The sequence below is a fragment of the Microcaecilia unicolor genome, chromosome 6, assembly GCF_901765095.1.
Source record: "Microcaecilia unicolor chromosome 6, aMicUni1.1, whole genome shotgun sequence".
Taxonomy (NCBI): Eukaryota; Metazoa; Chordata; class Amphibia; order Gymnophiona; family Siphonopidae; genus Microcaecilia; species Microcaecilia unicolor.
The window spans coordinates 296,430,750-296,443,249 of NC_044036.1; the positions used below are offsets into that span (position 1 = coordinate 296,430,750).

Below are 12,500 nucleotides of genomic sequence, written 5' to 3' on the forward strand. Positions count from 1 at the left end.
CTCGTTCTACACCACTCAGGATTTTGTACACCTCAATCATATCTCCCCTCATCTGTCTCTTTTCCAAGCAGAAGAGCCCTAACCTCTTTAACCTTTCCTCATACAAGAGCAGTCCCATCCCCTTTACCATTTTGATCGCTCTCCCTTGAACCTTTTCTAATTCTGCTATATCTTTTTTGAGATACGGCGACCAGAGCTGAACACAGTACTCAAGGTGAGGTCGCACCATGGAGCAATACGGACGCATCATAGCATTTTTGGTCTTATTTACAATCCCTTTCCTAATAATTCCTAGCATCCTGTTTGCTTTTTTGTCCGCTGCCACACACTGAGCAGAAGATTTCAGCATGTTATCTACAATGACACCTAGATCTTTTTCTTGGGTGCTGACCCCTAAGGTGGACCCGAGTATCAGGTAACTATTATTCGGATTCAGATTACTTCCTGTTCCGGGGCAGAGGGAGCAGGGAACCAGTGGAACCGACAGCCGCACGGCTGCTCCCAGCAGGTAAGAATGCACCGGGGGGGGGGGGGCTTGGATGGTTTGCTGGGGGGGTGTTGATGCACAGGGGGGGGGGGGGGGTGTCGTGTTGCACCCGGTGGGGGGGGGGGGGGGGGGTGCACAGTGGCGATCCGCCCCGGGTGGCAGCCGACCAAGGATCACCACTGTTTGGATTATTCTTCTCATTGCGCATCGCTTCATATTTGTCCACATTAAATTTCATCTGCCATTTGGATGCCCAGTATTCCAGTTTCCTAAGGTCTTCCTGCAATTTGACTGGTTAGATCACCAGTTTATAGTGGCTAAATTCACAGATCTTGCCTGTTTGAGATTCTCCCCATCTTTTTTTAAATCAGAGAGGTCTTACCAACTCCAGTGAAAATCTACAATTTCCTCTGTGAGACTGATTTTAAATTGTATCCTTCACTCTTAATCTTTTTCTCACCTCTTTGTTTACTCTTATCTGGGTGTTAACCGAGTCTCACCCTCACATCAGCGTCTTGGGGCACTGACTACCTCTCAGGGTCGGGCAACCCCCAGAGCCGGGTCACACAACAACAAATCAGTCAATCGCACAGTCAACTTTATCTTTCTCAATCGAGTTTGGGTACAGGCCAGGGCTGGACTTACTCTGGTAGGCCCTAGGGTATTAAGCCAGGTATCACCAGGTGTCTTTTTCCAGTCTGGGACCCACACTCAGCTCTCATTCCAAAAGACAACTCCTCACACCAAGATTGATTTATGAAAATCAACATTACTAAATCCTGCAACAGGCAGCTCAGATCTTGGAACCAAAACCTCAGGTAATTTGTAATCCACATTCATATTTTTATACAGACAGTCACAAATCAAACTTAAGGATATGGTGTACATCCTCTAATCCAAATTGGTTTCTTCTACAGTACGTACGTATTTACAGCTCCTCTAGCTCTTGCACCCATCCCATTGGGCAGAATAATCTAAGGCTGTGCTTGTACAAGGGCCCTGGTTGCAACAAGCTATCTCCACTCAGGATCAGACCTCCCTGTCTGTCCTCTCCTCTGAGAACTGCACTTTCCTGAGCTGCAGTCTCTGGCCCTGAACAGGCTCTTCCTGCTCCTACTCCCAAGCTGGGCTTCCCTTTACCCACTCAGAGTACTTCACATACTTCAGTTATTGCTGTGGTTGGCAATAGCTTCCTCTGTTATCCAGCCTTAGGTTATTGGCCTTTCTGGGACACCCCCTCTCCTCCCACAGGTCCTGATGGGGTTAAAGGCAACTAAATACATCGTGCACTCCTCAACAATAATATTTATAATCTCTGAAACTCCTCCCCAAATGCCATTCAACAACCAGGAACCTTTCACTCTGCACCTTTTCCCCCCAACACTCCCCTTAGAGCTGAGCTTCTCATATCTCTATTACCAATCAATTTCCCTCCCTCCAGTAATTGAGCAGTTACCCAGGTTAGATCAAGGACTGAAAAATTCCACCTTCTGCAGTTTAAAGGGTTCAACAATGTGGTTGGAAGGGAAATTGACAAACAGCTGGGCAGCAGGGAACAGTCAGGCAGTGAAGAAGAAGCTGGGTAGAGATGGTTAATAAGTGAGGATAGGCAGTGGAGGAGGAGTCTGAGTGAAGGAAGCTCCTGTAGTACCAGGACTGTTTCACATTCAACTGCTGTTCTTTCAAGGGAACCCAACTTTGCCTAGAGCTAGAGAAACCTGAATGGAACTTGAACTTGTATTGGAGGTTTTAGAATTTAGTTTCCAAGTTCACTGAATTCCAGACTCCTTTTGTGTTAGAGCAAGGCCATTTCGCGGAATAGGGCCTCAATTACTCCAGTATTCCCTACAAAGGCAAGACACCCTCCAAGTCTGTCTCTGCTCTCATTCCTTCCTGTCTATCTGCAACAGGAAGCCTGAGGCGGGGGGAGGGGGGTCCTTGTGACGTCTAGAAATGTTTGGATGTTGGCACTCTGTCTGCCAGATTCTGTATCTCTTTACCCAGAATCAAGAAAAAAAAAATAGGAAAACAAGAGGAAATGCAGGTGGAGCCTGCCATCTCTTGCTCAGAGTCCGTCTGTCTGTCTCTGGCTCTTTCAATTCAATCTGCTTTATATCAGTACAAGAACACAATCATTGCTAAAGTTACTGCAACGCATTATTCTAACAAATGGGTGAGCAGTAAGACCCAGGGTCTGCCTGGAAATTTACAAATCACACCACTAACATAAGAAAAGCTACTGCCAGGTCTGTGGAACAGATGTGCAGGATCTGCTGCACAGTTACAACAGTGCTCCAGGCTCAGACCTCAAGGCGCTGAGTTCTGGCAACAGACAAAATGCGCTGGACAAAGGTTTTCAGAGCTAAATATGGTCTGAACCAGAGACATCGCAGTGCATGTAACCAGAGCCCTCATGTTCAAACCTCAGTAGCCAATGGGTTTCAAACCTAAGCATGGCTTGAGCCAAAGATCTTACAGTGTGGTAATGGAGGGAATTTGTTCCATTGATACTGAGGTGACAAAACATGTCGAATATTTTTTATTGTATGGTGAGTAGTAAGGGGAAGCACTGTGGTTCTACTCTTCATGAGAGGGGTACAGCGCAGCAATATTCAGTTACCCATAAGCAGATGACTTATTCATTTATCTATATGCCTGCTATTCCATTTCTTAATCCAGATTTCACACTTAGCCATTCCATCCTGCATTTAAATCTTGAATGGTTTGGTAGGGGTTCCATGGAGAGTCTGGCTCTATAATATTGTTGTATTTAACTGTTACTGAGCCAGTTTACTTAACAAACAGCAACATTTTCCAGCTGGTTGGCTATTCCCATTACCCCCCCCCCCCCCCCACAAAGTTCTCCATTCCATACTGTCTTGTGCTTCACCCTTACACAACCCTACTGGTCATATGTTTTAATCAGAAAACTGTTCTTCCGATTTTGCAGTGCTGTTTAAAAAAAACAGTTATTTCACAATTGTCATGTCTTTGTTGGGTCCATATGTGCTTTGAGAAAAGAATTGTTAAAAATTTGGGATGGAGCCTTAGATGTTGGTGCTTTTGTCTACTGATATATAGAATCATTTGGTTGTGGTCTGCTAAGTGCTTTGATTGAAGGATCTTGATCTAATCTCATTATGTTCAGGTGAGTTTCAGCATAATCTTGAGTAGTGGTTCTCAAATCTTGTCCTGGAGGCATCCCAGCCAGTCAGGTTTTTAGGATATGCATGCAAATCTCTCTCATGAACATTCATTGTGGATATCCTGAAAACCTGACTGGCTGGGGGGCCTTCAGGACCACGTTTGGGAACCACTGATCTAGGGCTTCCCAAACATATCCTGGGATGCCACAGTCTTATCTGTTTTTCAGGATATCCACAATGAATATGCATAAGGTAAAATGTGCATAAATCAGAAACCCAGTCAATGCAAAATTTACCTCATTCATATTAATTGTGGATATCCTGAAAACCTGATTGGCTATGGGGGGGGTCCTTGAGATCTGACAGGGCACTGTGGATCTGTAGTAAATTGAAAATGAAATCTGTACAAGGAGTCTTGACTCCTACTAAATATATACAGACCTAGTTTTATGGGAGGTTCTTTTTACACAGATGTATCTTCTCACTTCTGTTACTTATACTATCAGAGCTATTTCTTTGCTTTTCTAGCGTATTAAGATAAAATATCATCCTGAAATGTGTGTGCCTCTGCTTGGAATGAAATAGATTTCCTTTCCTGTATGTACATTTAGGTCCCCTTCCCCCTTCCAGTGACTCACTGCAATTCAGGGACTATTCTAGGAGAAATGGAGCCATTTCCTATCTCTTTCCATCTCCCCTCCCCCTTTCCCATTGTCACTTCATTTTATTATTAGACACAGTTTGGAAGGCGCTTTATTTTGTTAGCAGAGCCGCCGACTGAGCACTTTGGAGCCACACAGTGGCCTGACCTTCCGCCAGACAGGCAACAGGAAAAACAGACCTTCCCAGCCCTTTGCGTCACATAGTGTCCCTCAGATCCACAGCCAAGGGGGGGAGGGCATGTATACATGAGGAGAAGGAAGGCAGTTGTAGAAGGCTATAGGCCTGCATAGGGATGATGAGATGATGTGTAAGAGGGGCAAGGTTGGACAGATGAATGGAAAGCAGAATGGAAGAATGGAGGGTTCAGTGCTGGAAGATGAGATGGATATGTAAGGATGTAGGGCAGGAGGGTTGCAGTGAATGATAGCAGGAGAAGATGCATGGATACCCAGCTGGCCATGTCCAGATAGTTAACCAGAAACTTTATCCATTTAATCAGTCCAAATAAGTTCAGGCTGAATATATGTTCTGATGTAACTACTGGCTGTTTTCAGATTCTGAACAAGATTTTCTAAGAGAAAGTTGTGTAGAGCTTATGAACTGAGGTCTCTTTCTGAATCCCAGAACATTACATGTTCTGATGTCCTTGTCTTATTGGTCAAGGTTTGTTGTAGTGACTCTGTGTCATGGCATAATCAAGCTAATCAAGAAATGTATTAAGTTATGTCCAATAAAAAAGGTATCATCTTATTTTCTTTTCCATATTTTAATTGATTTCTATTGATCACCTTTAAGAGTGGACTAACACGGCTAACACACCTCTTTGCACAGTGTATGAAATAAGTAAACCTTAAACCTTATGTGCTCACAGTGACTTATCTGTCCAATTTGTTGTCAATCTACACATCTACTAGGTACAGTGGTCGGCAAATCGCGGCTCTTTGGCCCCTTGAGTGTGGCTCTTCCCGCGAGTCCGCTCCTCGCCACTGTCCGGCGCTCCTACTACTACTATTTAGCATTTCTATAGCGCTACAAGGCGTACGCAGTGCTGCACAAACATAGAAGAAAGACAGTCCCTGCTCAAAGAGCTTACAATCTAATAGACAAAAAATAAATAAAGTAAGCAAATCAAATCAATTAATGTGAACGGGAAGGAAGAGAGGAAGGTAGGTGGAGGCGAGTGGTTACAAGTGGTTACGAGTCAAAAGCAGTGTTAAAGAGGTGGGCTTTCAGTCTAGATTTAAAGGTGGCCAAGGATGGGGCAAGACGTAGGGGCTCAGGAAGTTTATTCCAGGTGTAGGGTGCAGCGAGACAGAAGGCGCGAAGTCTGGAGTTGGCAGTAGTGGAGAAGGGAACAGATAAGAAGGATTTATCCATGGAGCAGAGTGCACGGGAAGGGGTGTAGGGAAGGACGAGTGTGGAGAGATACTGGGGAGCAGCAGAGTGAGTACATTTATAGGTTAGTAGAAGAAGTTTGAACAGGATGCGAAAACGGATAGGGAGCCAGTGAAGGGTCTTGAGGAGAGGGGTAGTATGAGTAAAGCGACCCTGGCGGAAGACGAGACGGGCAGCAGAGTTTTGAACCGACTGGAGAGGGGAGAGGTGACTAAGTGGGAGGCCAGCAAGAAGCAGATTGCAGTAGTCTAAACGAGAGGTGACAAGGGTGTGGATGAGGGTTTTGGTAGAGTGCTCGGAAAGAAAGGGGCGGATTTTACGGATGTTGTAAAGAAAGAAACGACAGGTCTTGGCAATCTGCTGGATATGAGCAGAGAAGGAGAGAGAAGAGTCAAAGATGACCCCAAGGTTTCGAGCTGAGGAGACAGGGAGAATGAGAGAGCCATCAACAGAAATAGAAAACGGGGGGAGCGGGGAGGTGGGTTTGGGGGGAAAAATGAGAAGCTCGGTTTTGGTCATATTTAATTTCATGTGGCATTGAGACATCCAGACAGCAATGTCAGACAAGCACGCTGAAACTTTGGTTTGGATGCAAGGTGAGATATCAGGGGTAGAAAGGTAGATTTGGGAGTCATCAGCATAGAGATGGTAGGAAAAGCCATGGGATGAGATTAATGAACCAAGGGAAGAAGTGTAGATAGAAAAGAGGAGGGGACCAAGAACAGAACCCTGAGGTACGCCGACAGGCAGAGGGATAGAAGTAGAAGAAGATCCACCAGAGTGAACACTAAAGGTGCGGAGGGAGAGATAGGAAGAGAACCAGGAAAGGACAGAGCCCTGGAATCCAAGTGAGGACAGGGTATTGAGAAGTATGCTGTGATCGACAGTGTAAAAAGCAGCGGAAAGATCAAGAAGAATGAGGATGGAATATTGACCTCTGGATTTAGCCAGTAATAGGTCATTGGAGACTTTAGTAAGCGCAGTTTCGGTTGAGTGGAGAGGGCGAAAACCAGATTTTAGTGGGTCAAGAATAGCATGTGAGGAGAGAAAATCAAGGCAGTGGCGGTGAACAGCACGCTCAAGTAATTTGGAGAGAAAAGGAAGGAGGGAGATGGGTCGGTAATTAGAGGGACAAGTAGGGTCGAGTGAAGGCTTCTTAAGGAGAGGTGTGACCACAGCATGTTTAAAGGCAGTAGGGACAGTCGCAGTGGAAAGTGAGAGGTTGAGAATGTGACAGATAAAAGGAATAAGAGCAGGAGAGATGGCATTAAGAAGGTGGGTGGGAATGGGATCAGAGGAACAGGTGGTACATTTTGAGGAAGAAAGGAGAAGTGTAGTTTCCTCAATAGTAACTTCAGGAAAGGAGGAAAGGGAATGAGGGGAAGGAGAGAGAGGGGAACGAACTAGTGGAGGGAGAAGTGGTGAGGTAGAGAAAGCAAGGTTTATCTTTTGAATCTTGTTGTGAAAGAATTCAGCAAGGGTCTGAGGAGATAATGAAGGGGGAGTTGGGGGAGGGGGCACCTTGAGGAGAGAGTTCAATGTGGTGAAGAGAAGTCGAGGATTAGAGCCAAGAGAGTTGGTCAGTTGGATATAATAATCCTGTTTGGCACGTAAAAGAGCAGATTGGAAGGAGGTCAGCATGAACTTAAAGTGTAAGAAATCAGCAAGGGCCCGAGATTTCCGCCAGAGGCTCCCTCAGCTCCCTGACAGCCCTCCGTCCTTTTTCCGTTCCTGCCGGTGGCCGCCCAGCGTTTAAACTTCTTTATTTTAAGTTGCAGCGACAGGCCGACGGCTCACCTCCTCCAGCCTTTCACTTCCCGCGCAATGCCCCGCCTTCCTGATGAGGTATTTCCTGTTTCCGCGAGGGAGGCGGGAGTCACTGAGTGGGAAAGGAAAAGCTAGAGCCTGGAAGTGAGCCGTCGGTCGCTGCGACTTAAAATAAAAAGGTAAGGTTTAAACCGTGGGTGGCCACGACTGGCAGGAATGGAGAGAGGGGGCTGTTGGGGAGCTGAGGGTGGTGGGCAGGTGGGGGCAGGGCTGGGTAGCAGTGCACCTCAAACTCATGCTGCGTGGGGTGGGGGTGGAGTTATACAGTTTCCTTGAATGGTTGGTTTTAATGCTGTAATTCTATTAAAAATAGTGAATGGTAGATACTGTTTGCACAAGTTCCTTGCACTTTGAAATAGCCAAGACAACTGAGTGAGTTCAGTCCTACTGCACAATGCTGGCCTGGACTGAGTTTTTAGCAAAGGCCAGCTTAGGAGTACCCTAATTAAGTTAATAACAATGTACCTACCTATATAGTTTAAGTTTAAAAAATTTGGCTCTCAAAAGAAATTTCAGTCGTTGTACTGTTGATATTTGGCTCTGTTGACTAATGAGTTTGCCGACCACTGTACTAGGACATTATGCTGCTCATAAAAGCTGTTCTGAAACAGGTGTAAATGTGTGCACCTCCTTTCCCTGGGATAATCTTACAAAAGCACACAGGTACATATGTTTTCTTTATGAATAGGCACAACATATGTACCTATGAGCCTTGCTAGCTTAGGCATCTTGCTATAAAATTACCCTCCACATCTGTTAAATTGGCTGTACAGGTGCCAGTTGTCAGGCAAAGAGTTGTCTGAAGTAAACCTGGATCTTTGTGTACTGTCGTTTGTCTGCAAGTCTCTCTCTCTCTCTCTCTGTACCACCCACATCGGCAATTGTCTGCCCCCTCCCGTGCATCTGTGAGTGTATGTGTCTCTCTATTACTTGTGCATGTATGTGTCTATTTGTGTTGCCTACGTAATATTTTTATGTTACACATTTCATTTCAATTATTGATTTATATACCACCTTCCCTGTACCACAGGCCAACATTGAGCACAACATATCATAAAAACAGCAGAAAATAAAAAAGCGTGTGTCCATGCATATTCAACTTGTATGTGCATCTGTGATACTCACATGGATGCTGACAGGATGGTTCTGAAGCACATCAGAAAATAATAAAAATATTTTAAAGTAGCCTGTAGTCTGCAGGACAAATAGCACGTTCACCTCAGGAGGGAGAGGATTCACAGCAGCTTCTACCTCAAGTATCAGTACCTGCAAAAAAACAAACAAAATCTCACTTTCTGACTGTGTCCAGATTCAAGCCCCTGAGACTAGGAGTTCCCCACACAGCACAGACAGCTGCAGTGCAAATTTCATACACACGTACATTGCCCGAACACAGGACAGGTGAAGAACAGGCTGTAGCACTCCTAGAATTGTGTGGATAGACGATCCACAGGAAATGATCTCAGCTATAGGGCTGTCTGACATTTTTTTTTTCTCTTTCATGTCATGTTTGTCATTGGTGGAAGCAATTTTGTTTCCTTTGGGAGTATTTTTTTGTTGTTGTTTTATTTTGTTTCTGTCGTAGTGTGCAATAATTCATGATAGCATGCACAACAAACTTTTATTGTGTGCTACTGGTTGCATGCAACACAACCACAAGCCACCAGTTGGATCAAAATCGTTCCATCACAGGAACAACTGGGGAATGGCTCTTTTCTTTCTTTCTACTCTTATTATTCGGGGGAGGGTGGTCTGGCGAGACTTCAGGGTTGGGAAAAAGCTTGGGTAGAGGGAATTTTGAATCAGGCAGTATGCAATTCTTTCTAAACGGCAGATGGGGGAGAGTCCAAAGGGAAACAAAAATTGTTTGTTTTCATTTTGTTTGAACATAAGCAATGGTGCTGACATTCAGTATGTGATTTGAAAGGACTGCACATCTCTATGCATCCCAGCCCCTTACTGGTCTTCCAAGCAGTACCTCACTTATTTTTCTTTCCACAGGTAGTTCATGGTTCTATGTTTATCCTTCCCCCACATATTGAAATCTCTCTCTCTCACTACTACCGCAACCACTATCAAAGATTCACATAGTGATATGAGATATTTATTTCTTTACTTTATTTATTTATTTGTTACATTTGTATCCCACCTTTTCTCACTTATTAGTAGGCTCAAAGTGGCTTACATAGTTCCGGAGAGATGGTTACAGACTCTGGTGTGAACAAATACAGTATAGGGGTACTATTACAGTGACAAGTACAGTAAAGAAGTATCGGTAAATAGGTTGGGGTGGTTCAAACAAAATGTTAGGGTGTGATCATGCGTCGGGGTTGAAAACTGTCCGCTTCCTGATTAAAATGCCATATTTCATTATTTGGTATTTATGTCAGATACTGTGGGGTATGCCTTCTTGAACAAGTGAGTTTTTAGGGTTTTTTTTTTTTGAATTCTAGATGATTGTTTGTAGATTTCAGGGCGTTTTGGTAGAGAATTCCAGAGCTGTGTGCATATATAAGAGAAACTTGATGCGTATGTTGATTTATACTTCAGGCTTTTTCAACTTGGGAAGTGAAGAGTTATGTATGTTCTGGCTGATTCAATATATATAGGAGAAGTTTAGATTCTTATTAAGACACACACATCAGACAAATAAGAGTCTGGGGCCTGTTTACTAAACTGGCCTAAGCAGCTAGCATGAGTTCTGGCATGTACTAGCTGTTAGCAAAGACCCATGCTCAAACCCAGGGCTTTTTTTGAAGGAGTACTTGGTGGTACTAAGTACTGGCACCTTTTCCATTGTCTGCCAAAATTGACCCATGGTCTCCAAGTTTTAATGAAAGAGTTCAGGCTCTACACACCAATTCTGCCTTGTCATAGATTCTGTGACTGGTTGCAGGGGGCCTGGCTATTGTGGGGTGGGTCCCTCAGTGATCACCCCACCCCTGAAGGGTGGTCTGGCATTTCAGTACCGGCACCTCTTTTGCTAGAAGAAACACGCTGCTCAAACCAGTCAGTAAAAATCTCATGATTGCTGCTTACATGGGTAGGGGCAACATCTGGGCGGGTCATGGCCGGCACTAACAACTAGTGCAGTCTAGATGCTGATAGTGCGGTTGAACTTAACACTAACTCTAGAGGTGGCACTAAATGCAGCCACTCTAGTAGCAGGCCAAGTGGCGCAGCTACAGCCAAAGAGAAAAACCCTCCGATCATCGCTCCCCAAGCGGAAGATCCCCCTCGAATAGAAGCCCCTTATCAGGCAACCCCTCTGAGCAGAGCCTCCCAATCAGCATCCCCCCCCTCACAGCATCCTCCCACACAGAAGACCTCCTCACAACCAATCCTCTCTCCCCCGTGTAGAAGCCATGACTCTCTCCTCACCTTTCTGAGACTGATCTGGAGTCTTGCTAGTAGTCTGGTGGATGGAGCAGTAAATGTCCCCCTCCACTCCTGGCCTTTAGCTGCTCTGGGTTCAAAATGGCAACTATGACCCTGAGTGTTAGTTTTACAGTGCTACCGCAAGGGGTCAGTTACCAAAGTGACCTCAGGTGAGTTCCATGTGGGGGGGAAGGAGGGAAGAGGGAGGTCAGTGCTTCTTATTGGGGGGGGGGGGCTTGGGTTGTGCCAACATGGTAGTACAATTTCATTCTCTCTGCTGCACTGGGGCCTATGTTACATACCTCAGCAGATGCTGTCTGCCAAGGTATGTAATGCTGGCCAATGCTGTAAATCAAGGCTCAAATAATCCCAGGCATCAGGTTGTTGTGGTGAGTAGACATTTTCATCTGGCACCTGGGATTTTTACTGTAGCTTGTAGCCATTGCTGGAGCAAGAATTGTCCTTTATGCACCACGTCTGAATAGGGTGGAGGGGAAGAAGCACTAGGTGGGGAAGGGGTCTGCTGGCTCTATTTTTGCCAATGGCCTGCAGAGGTGCATTTCAGGCCTGATTCACTAAGCTTTCTTTTCTTTGGGATACAGAATGGGACAAAAAGAGCCTTAGTAAATCAGGCACTAAAGAAGATGCAGTACACCTCAGAAGAGATTCTACCTGCTCCCCCATCCCCCACCTGCTCCTTAAATTCAGTGGAGACATATGGTTGGAAAGGGTATCAGCTGCTGGCTCCTAAGTTTTTGGTCTGGCTCCTAAATCCAAAGAAAATTTCTCAAGGCCTGTGGTAAATGTCAAGGCCTGTGGTAAATGTGTGCATTATGCAGTAAATGCAGGGCAGATGCTAGCTATGCCCCCCCCCCCCCCACCAATTTTAAACACACAGGCATTGCACTTATGATGTGGTAAGTGCAAAAATACTTACCACAATTTAGTAAACTAGCCCCCTTTGTCTCAAAGGCTGGTTAACAGGTGTAGTCAAATTAAAGACAGGAATCAATTAATCTAATTAGGTAAAGCTAAAAGACCTGAGTGGTAAACATTCAGCAGGCAGCAGTGAGAAGTTTGCTGACCACCACTGGTGTTATTCTCAGATATTCAATGATGGGCCATTTCCATGGTTCGGCATTAAATATCCTGTTTATGCAGAGCCGGCTCACACTTAACAGGTTAAGGTCGATATTCAGAACTTGTGGCTATGGGTTACCGCATAGAGGGTGTGTGTGTGTGTCTTTTATTTATTTATTTATGGTATTTCTATCCCACATTAGCCCGTGAAACTCAGGTTCAATGTGGCTTACAATCTACTATAATAAAACGCACCTCCAACGTTCTGAAGCTGACTCCGTGGCTTCAGTGAAGGGTTCGTAACATTCGTAAGTCTGTCACATCTCTCTCTGTCCCGCCTTCGCATCAAAACACGATGACGTTGAGGGCGGAACAGTGAGAGTGAAGGCAACGCTGCACAGTTCACAGGCAACGTGTGACGTCGAGGGACCTATCAGAGGGAAGTGTATGGGAAGAAGGGAGGAGCATCAGCAGAAGGGGTCATTTTGAGTACTTGCTAGGCAATGGTACGCGACGTCGAGGGA

The 12,500-nt window shown here is 45.2% G+C and overlaps 1 protein-coding gene across 1 annotated transcript in view; it reads right to left on the minus strand.

The window, feature by feature from the left end:
- ENG (endoglin) overlaps positions 1–12,500 on the minus strand; it is a 98,382-nt gene that overhangs the window by 46,447 nt on the left and 39,435 nt on the right. Inside the window, exon 3 of the mRNA XM_030207958.1 lies at positions 8,644–8,784. Coding sequence (XP_030063818.1) covers positions 8,644–8,784 — 141 coding nt within the window. The remainder of the gene's footprint in view (positions 1–8,643; positions 8,785–12,500) is intronic.